This window comes from Neovison vison, chromosome 6, assembly GCF_020171115.1.
Source record: "Neovison vison isolate M4711 chromosome 6, ASM_NN_V1, whole genome shotgun sequence".
NCBI classification, from domain to species: Eukaryota; Metazoa; Chordata; class Mammalia; order Carnivora; family Mustelidae; genus Neogale; species Neogale vison.
Window position 1 is genome coordinate 12,226,180 of NC_058096.1, and position 17,679 is coordinate 12,243,858.

Genomic DNA, 17,679 nt, shown 5'->3' on the forward strand with positions numbered 1-17,679 from the left:
TCCTTGAGCTTCCTTGATGTTTTCTCAAATGCATTGTTTCATTCATTTCTGTATAGACTACCAGTCTGTTTCAATGCCAACCATATTTTTCTCTTTCTAAAAGAAGAATGCAATGCAAGCAAACTTCTGGGGGTTCTTGGAGCACAGGGGATGACTGAATTCTGAGCCATGGGAGATTCCAGAGTGAAAATTCCCAGAGCTCTGTTTCTGAAAGAGAGCACACGCTTCCGTCTCAAGACTAGAAGGTGCTGGGTCCCCACAGAAGCTCTAAGGTTGCTCCCTGCTGCCTTCAGCAGACACTGCAGGAAGCTGGGTCTGCCTGAGAGAGACCCGAGTTTCCACCAGAGACCCCTACCCTCCTCTCCATCCTTTTGTCTTCTCGTCCCTTTCCTGCTGGGGTTCGGGCGCCCTTCCTACCCAGAGCTCTGCTATCAGAAAGGAAAGCAGGCTGATGGAAGAAAGCTCTGTACTATGTTGGAAAGAAGCATGCATAGCTCTGAAAACCAAGCTTGCCCTGCAGGCTGGCAGAGCATAGGGCAAAGGCTAGTTGTATGGGTCCCACAGTCCGACCTCAGGCACAGCTGTTCGAATCCCAGCTCTCATGTGTGGATAGTGGTGCCGTTTAGAGCTAATATAGCCAAAAGACTAGTCAGAGTAGATGCCTCATCGGTGGTAGCCATGAAAATAAATATAGCCATTTCGTGGTAGAGTTAGTGTATTATTTTTATTAAGCCTAAGACAGTGTTTGATTTCCACTTGAACCACTGGGACTGTCCCTGTGACCAAACACACTTTCCTTTCTTAGGCAAGGATGAAAGTAGTTTCCAACGTATCCATCTCAATGACAGTGCCCTGGTCCCCTCGTGGGACACTGGAATGGGTTTTAATACCATATTCTGTTTTCTTTCTCCTGTGAACTGGCTAGAACATCGTCCCTGATCCTGGTTTTTGAATATTCTCCTTTTCTTCCCACCTCTTTTCCACTTTGTCAGTCTCCTCAGAGCTGGCTCACCTCCTCCCCTCTTCCTCTGCCCAGAATGGTCCCTGTCCCCCAACCCACTGTGATACACCCGAGTGCTTGACACCTGGCTTTCCTCCAAAATGGCAGCCAAACCCGACGCCAACCTCCAGAACTTTTTCATCTTGCAAAACTGAAACTCTGTCGCCATTAAACACGAGCTGTCCAGTCACCCCTTCTTCCAGGACCTCACGAACACTATTCTACTTTCTGTCTCTATGAGTTTGACTACCTTACGTGCCCGTGTAGCTGTTCTTTTGTGGCTGGCCTGTTTCACGTAGCATAACGTCCTCAAGATGCATCCGTGTTGTAGCACGTGTCAGAGTCTTCTTCTTTTTCAAGGCGGAGTAACATTCTGCCCGTTGTATGTACGCATTACCTTACCCCCTCTAGGGACTTCGTCTCTCTCCTAAAGAAGAAAAGGGAACGGTCACGCACATGCCCAGATGGTTTCCCTTTGGTCAGCAGCGGTAAAAACCCTTCAGCAAAAACCTCAGGAAGGTGAGCGCTCGGCTGGGGGACCCAGGACTGTTGCAGAGGCGCTGGGGAAGGGGAACACTACAGCTTCCCAAGGTCCAGCTCCTGCATACCAGGCCAGGAGATGCCATGAGGATCTGTCAAATGGTGCCCTCTGTAGGTGAGAGTCTCAACTTAGGTCAGTAATGGTGACAGGAGCCCATGAATTTCAAAAAATAATTTTTTATTGTGGTCAAATATGTATAAGGTAAAATTTACCATTCTAGCCATTTTTAAGCACAGAGTTGAGTGGTCTTCAGTACATCTGTATGGTTATGCAACCATTCCATCCATCCGCCTCCAGAACTTTGTCATCCTCAAAAACACGTTACGCACTAACCCCCCTTTTCTCCTCCCCTCGGTGCCCAGGAACCACCATTCCACTTTCCATGTCTATGACTTTGTCGACTCTTGGTACCTCCCATGAGTGGAATCATACAGTATTTGTCCTTTTGTAACTGGCTTATTTCACTTAGGAGAATGTCCTCAACATTCAGCTATGCTGTAGTAGGTGTCAGAATGTCCCTCCTTTCTGATGTTGAAAATATTCCATTGAATGGATATATCACATTTCGTTTATCCTGTCGTCTATCCATGGACACTTGGGTCCCTTTCATCTCTTGGCTATGGCGAATAATGTCGCTATGAATATAGGTGTATGCCAAAAAAAAATTTTTTTTTAATTTAAATGGTCATTCCCAAGAGAGAGTGTACCAAAAGGAAAAAAAAAAAAATTCAAAGTCCGTTGTTAGGAATGCAGGATCAACAAAAGTGAGTTCCGATTAAGGACACAGAGCAGAGGTCGCAGAACTTGGCTCATGGTGCCCTTAATGCCTCATTGGTTTTTCACAGAACCCCTATGTCAAAACAAAAACAAGAACAAAAGCCTGAACTGCTCTGTTGATTAAATAGCTAGAGCCAAACTCAATAAAAAGTATCTATGCTCCAACAATTTATTGTTTGGGAGACAATACATGTTTATTGAAAGGAAGTATTTTAAATGTGTTCTTATGTAACTGGTGTAGGAAAGATGTTAGGGTTTGAAGCCGACAGCCAGGAAGAATTCTTGAGATGTCTTCGGTGCAAAAAGATGGTTTTATGAAAGCATGGGGACAGGACCTGCGGGCAGAAAGAGCTGCACTGGGGTCATGCGGAGTGGCCCATGATATACTTGCAAGTTGGGAGGTGTTTAGGGAGAGCCTAAGTCTCTGAGGAATTTTGGAAACAAGTAATACAGCCTAATGTTGAAACCATGAGCTACCTTGAGTTAGTAGTTGGCAAAGATGTCAGGAATTGCTGTACTTCCTTTAACTTATAAAAATATTCCAACTCGTGAGTCTCCTGTGGTGTTCTCAGTCCTTTGGAACCCCAGTTTGGGAACTGCAAACCCAGAGGATTCAAATACAGTGAAGACCTCACTTTGCTAGTTCAAGGGTTCCATGAGTGGTTCCCACCCGACTCTCCAGCTGAACTTGATTGCACACACACCAGCCCCTGTGCTGTTTCTGGAGCTCTCTGATCACCTTCCCGCCTCAGGGCCTTTGCATTTTCTATAGCTCCTACCTAGAATGTTCTTTCTTCATGGGTTGCCATGGTTCTTCTCCCTAATCTTTCAGCATCTGCCCTTCTCTGTCCACGTGAATCACCATGACCCACTATAGGTATCTTCAGAGCACTCATGGTGACTAGCTTGCCATTCTATCCATCTTCCTGCACTCTGGGTGATTTGCCCAAAATAAGCCCCTCTGAAAATACAGTTAGGTTGGAAATTAGTGATCCAGGAATGGGGATGACATTACATCCCTAAATGGCACTGGGGATGTAATTCAATGTTAACAAATGCAAAAAGAGGTAAACTGAAACATAAAGACCAATGACAGTAAAGGAAATAATGCAATTGGGCAACATTGTCACAATTTAAACCAGCAAGCCAGGGATGTTCTGAGAGGGGATGTGAGCGGAGGAGATGACAGTGTTGCAGCACTGAGCTGCTGGGAGACTTCAAAATCCCGAAGCCTGCTGGGCATGTGAAGAAATGCCTCCACCTCCTGAGGGAGGAAGCACAAAGTCACATTGCTAACGGCATACATACCAGGGCCGGGAGGGATTTGTGGCCATATTCTGCAATCTACCGCACCATCTTTTTCCTTTTGCTTTTTGGAGCCCCTTATTCTGTGACAGATTTTTGGTCCAGTTGTTTCCATTAAAGAGAGCTGATTCTAGGGGTTCATGAGTGACTCAGTCGGTTAAGTGTCTGCCTTTGGCTCAAGTCATGATCCCAGCATCAGGCTCCCTGCCCAGTGAGGAGCTTGCTTCTCTCTTTCCCTCTGCCTGCCACTCTGCCTACTTGTGATCTCTCTCTGTGTGGCAAGCAAATAGGTGAAATCTTAAAAAAGAAAAAAAAAGTAGTGATTGTAAAAACTACTTAAAACTCCCTCTCCTTCTCCCTCTCTCTCTCTCTCTCTCTCTCTCTCACACACACACACACACACACACACACACACACACACACGGTCCACAAAACAGTCTCCCTTCCTTCTGGAGGTTTTATGGTACATTATTATCACTAAACAGTCTTCTACAATTAAATTTAAATGGCTAATTGAGACCATTCTTCCGCCACTGACTAGGACAGGGGCGGGGCAGTGCTGTGTAACTATTCGGGATAATATTTATTTAGCCTCCCGAGTGTTCTGGGCAGACTTGGTGACCTTAACTAGTTCCTGTAGCCTTCTTGGCCACTGCTCCTATGACACCCACAAAAACTCTCTGTCTCACGTCAGGAACAGCAAAATAACACAGAGGAGGATAGTCAGAGAAATGCTCAACCCACATGGGTTTGTCAGCAACTATATTAACAATGGCTGCATCACCAGATTTCGAGAAAGTGGGAGCATCTTCCAGCTTCCCGCCCCGCCTGCCCCCCACCCACTCCAACCGCAATCAGTCTCTTTCAGCCCAGCACACTTGGCAAGCAGTGTGAGCTGTGTGAGAATCCAGCACAGGTGCATAGCCAGCACTGATCTGGTCTGGATGGTTCTGGATAATCCCCTGAACCATGCCACCAGCTGCTTGCCTTGGTGGGTCCTTTTTGCTCTCACCAGACAGGTTGCCATGAGGAACATTTTTGACGGGGGCATTCTTGGCATTGAAGCCCACGGTGTCCCCAGGAAAAGCTGGAGAGTCTCTCAAGACTTCATGGTACATTTCAACACTCTTGACTTCAGTTATAATGTTGACTGGAGCAAAGGTGACCATCACGCCAGGTCTGAGAACACCAGGCGCCACTTGGCCCACAGGGACAGCACCAATACCTCTAATGTTGTGGATGTCCTTATAGGGCCAGACCAAAGGGCTTGCCGGTCGGATGAGACGTGGCAGAATGTCACGCGGATTTTCACGTGGCATGGTCCCACTGGCATTGCAATCTTTACGGGTGACTTTCCATCCCTCGAGCCAAGGCGTGCGCTGCAGCACGTTGTCACCATTCCAACCAGAAATTGGCACAAAATGCTACTGTGTCGGGGTTGTAGCCAACTTTTTAAAATGTAGGTGCTGACTTCCTTACCGATTTCCACATACCTCTTCTGGCTGAAGAAATTCCTCTTGTTAATATCAGTAATTAGTTGTTTCATGCCCACTGTACGAGCCAGAGGGTATCCTCCTGGGTCTGCCCATTCTCCGAGATACCTGCTTCAAAGTCACCGACGCCAGCAGCAACAATTAGGACAGTACAGTCAGCTTGAGAGGTGCTATGATCACGTTTTTGATAAAGCCTCCATGTCCTGGGGCATCAATGCTGGTCACGTAATACTTGCTGGTCTCCAATTTCCACGGAGAGATATCAATGGGGATACCAGCTTAGTTGTTCAACTTTAAGCATACCCAAGCCCCAAGGCATCCTTGAAGGGCCCCTTCCCCATCTCAGAAGCCTCCCTTTAATTCTTCAATGCGTCTCTTGTGGATCCTACCTCACGTGTCGATCAGATGACTGGTAGGGTGGACTTGCCTGATCTATGTGTCTAGTGATGGTGGTGTTGATAGGAACCTTTCCTGTCCCATCTGGCTTAGCTTCAGCAGTGGTTTTCACAACACCCATGTTCTGATGGCAAACCCATCGCAAAAGAGCAGTGCCATGTTTCTTGTGCGTCAAGTTGCTATATAGGCAGAGATCTTCATTTCAAATAAACTTTTTAGGATGGAATATTCCAGACTTACAGAAAATTCAAAAAGAGAGGGATTCTGTACATCGTCACCCAGTTTCCTGTAATATCTGTACTTTGCATGCTTATATGATACATTTGTTAAAACTAAGAAACCTCATTGGTACACTGTTACTAAGTAAAGCCCAGGCTGGATTCGCAGTTCACCAGCTTTTCCCCTGAGGTCCTTTTTCTGTTCCAGGATCCAGTCCAGGGTATCAAAGGGCATTGTGTTGTCATGTCTCCCCGGTCTTAACTCATCTGTGACAGTTTCCAAGTCTTTCTTTGTCGTGACCTTGACAGTTTTAAGGTACAGGTGATTTGGGATTTGTCTGACATCTTTTGTGTGTTTGGGCTGAGGTTAAGGGTTTGGGAAAGGGTACTCCAAAGGTGATGTCCTTCTCATTTATCACATCAAGGGTACATGAGAGCAATGGAACATATCACTGGTGATGTTAATCTTGACCACTCAGTTAAGGTAGTGTTGGCCATGTTTCTCCACTATGATTTACCAATTTCCCTCTATCCTAATCTAATCTTTGGAAGTTATGCACTAAGTCTCCACTGGTGGGGCTGTGTGTATGAATTAAGCTCCATTTCTTGAAGCAGGGAATACCTACACATATTATTTGGATTATTTTTGTCAGAAAGATTTGTAAGGAAACTTACTTTGTAAGGAAGATTTTCTCCCCCATTTCTTTATTCAATCATTTTTTTATATCACAATAGACTTAGGTATATTTGTTTTATACTGTAGATGATAATCTAATACTATGTTCATTATTTTGTCACTTAGATTATTCTACTGGGAATTATTTCAGGTTGGTTCCTGTATCCCTTTGACTTATTCCTTCCCTCCCCTCTATTTTTTCCTCTCATATTTTGTACTTTATGATGCTATGAGATGCTCCAGGCTCATTTCATGTGCTCTCTCTCCCAGCCATAGTATCAGCCACTTCGCCAGGGAGTCCTGGTTCCTTTTATTTGCTAATGATATAAAAAACCAAGATCAGGGGGCACCTGGGTGGCTCAGTCGGTTGAGCATCTGCCTTTGGCTCAGGTCGTGATCCTGGGGTCCTGGAATCCAGTCCCATGTCAGGCTCCCTGCTCGAGGCTGGGGTAGGGGGTGAAAGGTATCTGCTTCTCCCTCTGCCCCTCCCCCTCATGCACGTGCATGTGCACATGTGTGCACCCTCTCTTCCTCTCTCTCTCTTGCAAAAATAAATAAAATCTTTAAAACAAAAACAAAAACCAAGATCTGGGCACCAGGTGTGGTAATTACTACTGGAGTGCCCCTACTTTTAGGTCCCATCAGTGAAGAGAGCTAAGAAATGTATGCATATGTACCAACCAACCGAGGTAGAATACATGCGTTCACGTACTTCTGTATCTATCCATCTCTGTTCATACTCAGCTAAACATGAGATCATACTGATGTCTCTAATTCCAGTCCAGTCCCACAGGGTTCTTTCTACCCCAGCCTTCCTGGTCGTATGTAACTTTCCTCTCCAACAGTGGGAAGCCTGGCCCGCATTATCCCCCATCCATTTACTTATTTGTTCAACCCCAGGAGGCACACAAAGCAGTCTGGGAGTTGTTAACCTATACTGCCATAACATGGCTCTGTCTTTGAGTCTGCGTCCTGTTCCCCTGGGCTATTTGTCAGGTCTCTTACCATCACCAGTGTAATTTGATCATTAAAACCTTGAATATGTCTTTGTGCGTGATAAGGAAGACCCTGTTATTCTTTTTGACTTAATCATTCACAGACTTTTATTTTTCCATACAAAGTTATCAGGATTTTTTGAGTTTCTTAATTTTGACTGAAATGGCAGAGGTTTTATAGCTTGATTTAGGAAGAGTTAAAGATTTACAACGTGAAGACATTCTTCTGTAAACATAATATGGCTCTTCATTCAGTTAGATAGTCTTTCACAGTGTTCTCCTTGACCATGCTGTGCAGTATTTTTTAGTTTAATTCTGAGATAATTCTGTGGTTTTCGCCCTCTTTGTGAATGGTGTCCTGTTTTCTACTAGGGTTTTTTAAAATTTTTTAATAAGAGAGGATTTTTATTTGTCATTTAAATTCAATTAATTCACATGTAGTGTCTTATTAGTTTCAGAGGTAGAGTTTAGTGATTCATCTACTATACTTTTAAATAGCTATTGCTAAAATAGAGGTGATGACATTGAGGTGGTAATTTGATCTCACTTCTGACAACCTTGTGCAACTCTAGTTAGTGTTTCTGTTGAATTTTCTAAGAAGATGACAGTTTTATCTCTGTTAATTCTTTCATATTTTTGTTGTTGTTGTTCTTACCTCATCTCATTACCCAAGACCTTTAGTAATAGATAGCAGCGCAGATAATGGGCATCCCCGTCTTTTCTATTGTTCTCGGTCACAGTTCAAGTGTACCAACAGTTTTCCTATTACACATGATGGTTGTTGCAGGCTTACTCTACATACAGTGATTATCAAGTTAAGGAAGATTTTTCTATTCCTAGTTTTATGGGGATTTTAAAAATCATAGAGATTTTTTTCAAATGTATTTTTTAAAAGATTTTATTTAGTTATTTCAGAGAAAGAGAGAACATGAGTGGGAAGTGGGAGGTAGGGAAAGAGGGAGAGGGAGAAGCAGTCTCATCAATGAGTGGAGAGCCTGGCACAGGGCTCAATCTCAGGACCCCGGGATCATGACCCGAGCCGAAGGCAGATGCCTAACCGACTGAGCCACCCAGGCACCCCTCGAATGTTTTTTTCCATCTATTGAGATAATAATTGGCTTTTCTGCTTTAATTCATTAATGTGGTAAATGACATAGAGCCATCCTTGTATTTCTTGTTTTTTAAGAACAGGGTTGGTTCCGGTTAGCTAATATTTTATTTAAACACATTTATATCCCTAAGGGAAATAAGCCCATCATTTTCTTACTTTGTATTATCTTTAGCTAGTTTTGCATTTAAGTTGTATTAGCCTCATACAAGATGTTAGGATGCTTTCCTTCTCTCTTGTTTTATGGACCAAACTGAGTAAAATAGAGATTATCTGTTTCCTAAAAGATTGCTACCATTTACCTGAAAAATCTTCTGTGCCTTGAGAAAAATTAGATTATCATGTGATTTTATTCAATGTCATTTAATTTAATTTAATTCTTTTATTTATTTATTCATTTTATTTAATATCATTTTCCTTTATTTAATGTCATTTAATTTAGTTTAATTAATTCTATTGAAACTTTCTGGTGCCTTTTGTACCAATTTTGGTATTTTTGACCTTTTCCGGAAATATATCTGTTCCTTTTTGTTTTGAAAGTTTTTGAGAATAGTTGTTTATAATTTTTTTATTATTTAAAATCCTCCCATGGGTTTGTTTACTTAACCTAAAAAACAAGAACGGGGCACCTGGGTGCCTGGGTGGCTCAGTGGGTTAAAGCCTCTGCCTTCCACTCAGGTCGTGGTCCCAGGGTCCTGGGATCAGAGCGCTGAGTCAAGCTCTCTGCTCGCGGGGAGCCTGCTTCCTCCTCTCTCTCGCTCTCTGCCTGCCTCTCTGCCTCCTTGTGATCTCTGTCTGTCAAATAAATAAATAAATAGATAGATAAAAACTTAAAAAAAAAAAAAACAAGAATGAACGGCGTTTGGAGTCTGGATATTCTTTAGCTGTTGTTACTGTTGTTTTTTCATTCTCTTTGTAATCAATTTCCCTCCTTGTTTTTGCTTCTTTTCCCTTCTTATTTCTTTGGCTTGTTTCTGTTCTACTTTTTCCAGTTCTTGGAAAAAGTTCTTGTTCTGAACATGCATTATTAATTATTAGCTCATTTGTTTTCAATTGTTCTTGATTTCTGATAAAAGTATTTTAAGCTATAAATTTTCCTTCTAGCACTATGCCCCACAGACTTTGATGTATAAAGTCTTCATTTTGCTACATTCCAAATCTTTCATAACTTCTCATATGCTTCCCAAGGATTACTTAGTAAAAGTTCCCTCCCACGCCCCCAGCCTTATGGGGTTTTAAAAAACCTATCCTCTTATTATCGAGGTTACATTTTATTGCTTGGTGTTCAGAGGACATGGTCTGTAAATTTTTTTTTTTTTTTTTAGTTTATTGTGACCTCCTTTTTAGCCTAGAATGTGGTCAATTTTTATGACTTCCATATTATTTCAAAAGAACACATATTCTCTGTAGGTATAAAGTTCTATTACTACCTATCAATTTGAGTGCATTGTTATTCAAATTTTCTATATTTTCTCATATTTCTGTGTAATGATAAGATGGTAGGCTGGTCTGCATAATTTCTTTAAAGTTTATCATTTGATATTTTACCATCTAAATTGGGTATGAATTTTGCTACATTTTGCTGTTCGAAGAATAAGGCTGTTAATTCAATAACCTAGTACTTTGAGTGGTCAGGTCTAAGACCCTTGTCACCAACATATTTATTGAGGACTTGAGTCTCGTATGTATTGTCCTGGTAGAATCAGTGCATCCTTCCTAAATGGATTTGGAAGTCTATTTTTAAAAACTGAGTCATGTCCCCCAATTATAAAATGTAACTTATGGGATAATGGCTGGAGTTCACACGCAAATTCATGCACCAGGGTCAGAAGCTCCTCTCCTTCTGGCCCATGCCCTCTTCATGTCCCCCCACCCCCGCTCCCATTCCCATTCAATGTCACAACTACTAGAAATTCGTTTTGGAGGTTGAGATCTCCAGGTGTCCTCTTTTAAAGTATAAAAATATTTTCACAAGTTGGCTACAAATCGCTATTATTCTCCAACTTTCAATGGTGAATGTATCAGATTTCTCTGTTTTCCGCTGGTTGGCTAGAGACAATTTTGCTAGGGAAAAGGTTATGGAGGAAGGACAGGGATGAAGGTGGACTAGCACAAGGAGGGAGCCGAAAAAGAGAATACTAGAGAGGGGCGTTTTCCAAGGAGATGACGTCTGGGCCAGCTGCTGCAGCTGGGGCTTTAGGAAGACGGGGGGGGGGGGTGTGCAGCAAGAAGGTGCTGGGCAGACAGGCATGGGGAAGCGGGCAAGCAGAGACTGGACTTGGGAGATTCAAGAAGACAAACTTCATCAGTTTTTTATCAAGATGAGCCTCGAACTTACAGCTCATTTATACCATATCAGACAAGAGGGCAACATCTTCTACTTTTCTTCAATTTTGCTTTAGAGAAGAAAAGAAGGCAAATTTTATGCTCCTGTTTTCTTCTCTGTTTCATTGTCATTTCAGTAAGAAGCCCCCAGTGATAAAACCTGGATCATACTAATGTGACGTGTCTATTTGTCAAATAATTCATTTGCAATTAGCAGAAGGCTCTTGAATATATCACCTTGGGCTCATGGCTGAATTCTTTATTGCTGTTGAACTTGCCAGATGTGACATGTTCTTGGTGATACTTTAAGTCCCTTGGGGGTAGGTATACTGTGTTACACTTTTTTTTTCAATCTATTACAGCTGGTTGTATCGTGCAAAGCACACAACAAATATTGGTGGATATTGGTGTTTTGTTGACTTGAATTGAGAAACTCTAGGTTTACTTACCTTTTCTAGCTTATGTACACAGTGTCCTTCACCTGAGACAAAGTGGCTGTCTTTGAAAAAATACTTCATTTTGCTCACTGCCTTTGAAAAAATACTTCATTTTGCTCACTGCTAAGCAAGCCGATGATGGAACTGTCTTGATCTCAATAAGGACTGCATCAAAACACTCATCACTAAAGAGAGAAAAACTTGCACCAGAATGAAGAAATTCCATATCTCTCCTCTCTACGTGAATGCATTAGCAAGCTTTTAACCAGATGAAATAATACAGGGTAAGCCATCTTGATAACTTTTTCTTGTGTACAGCAATGTCTGCCGCTCACCTTCTGAGTGTCTGCAATAAACATGCTTTAATATGAACTTGATAGGGGCTCTGATTCAGTTTCTTCTTTTACCCCTTTCCAGAATTTGAAATTAAACTTCTAAGACTGAAATAGAAGACACACACACACACACACACACACACACCCCAGCTGTGAGTAAGAAGTGTTGTGACTAGAGATGAATTGGTTGGCTATTAGAGGTTGGACGCTTCCATTGGCTAATTCAATACAGTCCAAGGGCCAGTTCATAAGGTTGTAGACTCAAAATCCTGCATCCTGAGGCTTTTTGATCCAAGAGACAAACTTTTAGAATAGGCTGACATTAAAGACATTTACGTATTCAATAAATATTTATTGAACCTTGTGATGTACCATCTGTTCTGGGCAGTGAGAGCAGCACACAGAACTTTGTTTTGTGCTGTTATAGAGTGTACGTTTCAATAAAGGAGCTTGACAAACAAGTGAATATCTAAGACCACCGCTGGTATTAAAGGTAATAAAGGAAAACAGAAGAGGATAAGAAGAAGGGGAGACGTGGATAGGAAGAGCCCACATGAGATGAAAGTATGAGTCATATGAGGTCTGGGCAGAGTTTTAGGGAAAGCAGCAAGTGCAAAGACTCCTGAGTAGATACCAGCCTGGTACATCATGACAACAGTGGTGTTTATCATCAGTAGACTAGAATGTTCTTCGGGGCAAGTAATGCCCTTTCCCTCCATGCAGGCCTTTAATACAGAAAGCCATGTCACTACCTGGAGGTTGTTCGGTAAGCCTGATATCTGAACGAGTGGGGTTAGCTAACTGGTGGCAATAATTCACAGCATCAGGCTGGTCTGAAGCATCTAGCCATGTTCCTGAGCCATGCCTCACCAGGCATATCTCTGGATAAGGCTGGATTGGTTAGGGACAACCTTTTTTTTTGCTCTTAAACTGAGGACAGTCACTGGAGTTAGGATAAACTGGATGAGTGTTTCCAACACTTATTAGCTGGGTAATACTGGCACGTTCCCTCACCCTCTCTTAGTCTTTGTAAAGAGAGACGATGATTTGCCCAAGGTCACACAGGCAGAAACTGAATATAGGGCTTCTGATTGTTTGATCTCTTTCCCTGCTGCCTCTTTGGGTCACCCTGGTTGCAAACAAAGTTGGTGGTTGGCAATTAACCACAGAAGAGCACCAGTGCAGACAATTAAGAGTTAAGTCTCTCTTTACTGATTAGAGTGTTGCCCTTTACAGCTTGAATTTTGAGCATATTGTTGTCTCTTAATACCGCCACATCAGCTCAAATCTGCCATTCAGGACTCCATTTGACTTGCCCACAACACAGGCACTTCCATGGGTTCCCTCACTTGCCAGGTCTGAGGTTCAGGGTCAACACGGGGGCTTTTTCTGTTAGAGATTCTAAATCCCAACAGGCCGCAGCAGGCCACACTAATGGATGTTCATTACACATCTGTTTACAGAACACAGGACCCTATTACCTCAGACTAGGAGACAACCTCACGGAGAATTCCAGGAATCACCAAGTCACTCAATTAATGAGCTGGTTCATGATTTATTTAAACACATAAACAAGTATTGATGAAACCATATTAAGAAATGGACCAGTCTGTTTTTACTCATTCATTTAAACCTTTATTTTATTAGCAAAGCATTTAATACGACTCTCAAGTCATTGACAGCTTACAAAACACGGGGCTTTATTTCCCATCAAAGCAGTTTTTCATACACTGCATCATTTTCTCAGCGAGGGCGGGGGTGGGGGCCGGGGGGACAGCCCCGGAGACTAGGTAGGGCTGGATCTGCCGGCTCCACTTCAAGGATGGGAGCTTGGATGTGGAAGCCGCTGTACTGTCCAAGAAGGGTTTTCCAGAAGTTAAGCGTCTCCCCGCACCTGCTTGGCCCGAAGGGTTCACGTCCTCCCACCCATTTGAGGAAGACTGGGATGGAGGCCATTGTGGGGCTGCACCCCACCAGACAACCCATCTGGTTCGGGCTGCGACACAGGGCGCGGTCGGAGTTAGGGGCACACGCACGACCCTCGGCCTGGGCGCGCGAGGGAGGATCTTCCGCCCAAGACCGCCCGGTACCTAGCCAGGGGCATCCACCCTCCCGGCCAACTCGCAGGGCCTCAAACAGGCAAAGCATCCAATCCCACTGCGTGTCAAGCAAGCGTTTCTGCTGGCAGCGTCAGGGCGCCCTCAGGTCCAGAACTGGTCCTGGTGTGCAGCCGCGACGCCCGGGAGCTCGCGCCCTCGGGGAATGGAGGGCCCCCGGGGCTCTACCTGCCGAGAACCCTCGGGAGGGCTGCGGGGGCTGGAGGCTCCTCCTCACCGCGGCCGGGCGGGAGTGCCAGGGGGTGTCCGCTCGTCCTAGGAAGCGAGCCAGCCGGCGGACACCCCAGAAACGGGAGAAAACTGGGAGCTCAGAGGCTGTGTCACCGCCACCTCCCCTACAGCGAACCTGCTTCCGGCTTTCCCTCAGGCCCCGCCCCTCCTCGCCCAGTACCCGCCCCTCCCCGCCCAGTACCCGCCCCTCCCCGACCCAGTACCCGCCCCTTCCGCCTGTCCGGGCCCTTGCATCCCCGCCCCTGACACCGCCCCCCTCGTAAGGCCCGCCTCTTCCGGCGCACGTGTGGACAGGGACCCCGGGAGGCGCTGCATCGTTTTCCGCGCGTCCCTTGCCGGGTCGCGGTGTGTGTGGATCCCGGTGCGTCGTTGCGCTCTCGGCCATGGGGGTTCCCAAGAGGAAGGCCCCGAGCGGCCAGGACGGCGCGGGTCCCCGCTTGGGCGCAGCCAAGCGGGCCCGCTCCGAAGAGCTCACGGGGGTGCGCTTCAAGGCTCAGCTGCGGGACCCGAAGGGCGCCGAGCCGGGTGAGTGCGGCGCCAGCCGGGGCGGGGAGCACGTGCGAGCGAGGCGGGTCCCGGCCGCTGCCCTGTGCCAGGCTCAGCCTTCCCATGTGCAGCTGTTCCCATGTACTTTTGGTTGGCAGACGGGCAAACCGAGGCCGCGGCGCTCGGGCCTCCTGAGTCCCGGGGGCCGGGGCCGCTGTAGGGCCGCACGCTGCAGGTACTTCCTTACCCTGGGCTGTCAGGGACGGCCGGAGGCCGCCTTGCTCGGTTGTGACAGTGCCACGCGACTGCCCGCCTGCCGTGACCAGGCAGTATCCCCCAGCAGGCCCTAAGACTTTTCTCATTGCAGTTGTCAGGGAAGCAAATACTCACCGTCACCCAACGGACGGTCCTTAAAACTGCTTACCGAGTCGCAACTGTGAGTCAGCTCGGGGCTGCTCAGGGAGGCCTTTTGCTACTTCTCCGGCCGTCAGCGCTGTTTTCAGTAGCTTTGACCCTCCAGCTCTCACGCCAATCTGATGACACGAAGTAAAGCTACTGCCTGAAGCCCCACAAGGACTTGTCAGTTGACCAGGATCGGACTAGTGACCAAGATGGAGCCGATTCTGTAATTTCACGTTCTGAAAAGTGTGATCACCCTTCTTCACAGCTTCTTGTAATCCGTTAGGAAGAAATGTAGGTGAGGAGGGAGTAAAAGTGTGATCGAATATGCCAGTATGGGGAGACACTGGTACTCCGTCAGAGTAAGACAGTAAGCGTGTCTCTCAGGTTAAGCTGATGGCCAGAGTAGCCCCAGTTAATAACTTGTCTTCCGTACATTTTGCTTTCAAACATTTGATGTCTGCAGCGGGCAGCCAGTGCTATGAAGATGATACCTGCTTTAGCTCAGAATTAAACATTTCATTCATTTATTTATTCATTATTTACTAGGGGCTGTTATTTGCTGGGTAGAGATAAAATGATGAGTAAAAAGTCAGACAGGTGCTTCAGTTATGGAGTATATGAGTAGTGCAGTAGTGAAGATGGATGTCAGTCAATAAAATCACAGAGGAAGGGGCGCCTGGGTGACTCAGTGGGTTAGGCCCCTGCCTTCAGCTCAGGTTGTAATCTCGGAGTCCTGGGATCGATCTCTGCGTCTGGCTGTCTGCTCAGCGGGCAGCCTGCTCCCCCCACCCCCCGCCTCTCTGCCTGCTTGTGATCTCTCTCTCTCTGTCAATAAATAGAATCTTAAAAAAAAAAAAAAATCACATAGGAAGAGTTCTCCGTACCAGTCCTCTGCCTCAGACCTAATCTGGGAGATCAAAGAAGTCTTCCCAGAGGCAGTGGCTTTTCAGTGGAGTTGTAGGATGGGGTAGGAACAGGGATTGGAACTTTTGTGGCAGAAGAAAGAGCACGCTTAATTACTTAAAAGATTGTATTCGTGTACATATTCATGATTTTGCTCAGAGAGCTCCGTGGCCTTCGGTTGCTTCATTTGAATAGGTTTCCCAAGGAAACTCAGGTTGACAGGAGATGGGTACAGAAGAAGTAGTTGAAAGATGGGGCAAAACTGAAGTCAGAGGGGGACAGGTGGTGAATCATTTGAATGAGGGTGTGTTGCATTTATCTTTGAATCTGGTCTCTATCTTGGATTCTCCTTCCCTGTTGATATGTTCTCATAACTTCCTGTGATGAGATCTCCTGTTGGAAAGATCAGAAAAGAGGAATTGACAGATGTCAGGGTTTTGTTTGCATCCATTGTTATTTTTGTGTTGTTCTTTTCCCAGCTTTATTGAGATATTATTGACATAACTGATGGAAGTTTAAGGTATACAGTAGGCTGCTGACACCCGTATACTGTGAAATGATTACCACAATAAGCTTAGTCAACACCTCCATCCCCTCACATAATTACTGTTTTTTTGTGTGCGATAGCATTTAAGATCTACGCTCTGAATATCTTCCTAGTATATGATACAGTACTGTTAATTATAGTCACCATGCTGTACAATAGATCCCCAGAACTTACTCATCTTACTATTTTTTAAGTAAACTCTGCCCCCAGTGTGGGGCTCAAACTCACAACCCCGAGATGAAAAGTCACATGCTCTACCTACTGAATCAGCCAGGTGCCCCAGAACTTAACTCATCTTATAGCTGGAAGTTTTAACCCTTTGACTCAGCCCCTGGCAACCACCGTTCTGCTCTCTTTTTCTTTCTTTCTCTTTTTTTTTAAGATTTTATTTGTCAATTTCAGAGAAGGAGAGAGAACCAGCACAAGGAGGGGCAGAGGGAGAGGTAGAAACACCCCACTGAGCAAGGAGCCCAGTGTGGGGCTTGATCCCAGGACCCCGGGACCATGACCTGAGCTGAAGGCAGACGCTTAACTGACTGAGCCTCCTACGTGCCCTTCTGCTGGCTTTTTCTATGAGTTTGGCTCTTTTAGGTTCCCCATATAGGTAGAACATCCAGTATCTGTTTTTCTCTAAGTGATTTTGCTCAGTGCTCTCAAAGGCCCCTGAGTGTTGCAAAAGGCAGAATTTCCCCCCTTTTCAGGGTGAAGAACATTCCATTGTATGTAGATCTACATATAGATCTAGATATACCACATTTTCTTGATCTCTTCTCTGATGGTACCCCCAGGGGGTGGGAGGAGAACTTCAGGGTTAGATTGGTCAAGACCCAGAGGGTGCCCGGAAGCGGATGGATGGCAGGTTCAGGGAGGATCACTGCATCGAGAAGGGTTGGGCTCTAAAGCAGTTCCTTTGGAAGCTGTTGCCTGTTCCCTCACTGGGGATAGAGAAAAGGCCGAGTCAGAACTCTCGCCGTCCCCGTCTCCACATTGCTGCTGTGTTCTCCCTCCCAGTAAGGGGCAGTTCAGTCGCCTGGATGCTCCTGCCGGGGGTCCGCCTCTGGCTTGTGATTGTTGCTCAGGAGATGGTCCTTGTTAAATTGGAACATTCTTCTTATTTCAGCCTTGGAAGCATTTGTCGCTGCTGCCAAGAAGCTGCCGCAAGAAGACGTGTATGACGTTGTGGAAGGCTACATCAAGATTTCTGTTGAGTGTGCCGAGATGTTCCAGCTCCTGAGTGGGGAGAAGCGACCAGAAAGTGAAGTAGGTTATTCCTTACCTGGCTTGCTGAAGAGGAGAAAAGTTCATGCCACTATTGTGTTAAGCTTGAGGAAGAGAGATGTGACAGAAATTTCTAGGACATTTCCAGCTTTCTAGAGAAGACAGTGCT

General features: G+C 45.3%; 1 protein-coding gene and 1 long non-coding RNA gene across 2 annotated transcripts in view; both read left to right on the top strand.

The window, feature by feature from the left end:
• Window positions 1–645: 645 nt before the first annotated feature.
• On the top strand, window positions 646–11,636 carry LOC122908339. The gene is made up of 3 exons (XR_006384956.1): window positions 646–1,519; window positions 10,972–11,154; window positions 11,293–11,636. It is a non-coding gene; the product is annotated as an uncharacterized LOC122908339 (long non-coding RNA).
• Window positions 11,637–14,251: 2,615 nt separating this feature from the next.
• Window positions 14,252–17,679, top strand: part of URB1 (URB1 ribosome biogenesis homolog) — a 68,325-nt gene continuing 64,897 nt past the window's right edge. The window contains exons 1-2 of the mRNA XM_044251024.1: window positions 14,252–14,479; window positions 17,413–17,552. Of these exons, the coding sequence (XP_044106959.1) occupies window positions 14,338–14,479; window positions 17,413–17,552 (282 nt within the window). The 5' untranslated portion in view covers window positions 14,252–14,337. The remainder of the gene's footprint in view (window positions 14,480–17,412; window positions 17,553–17,679) is intronic.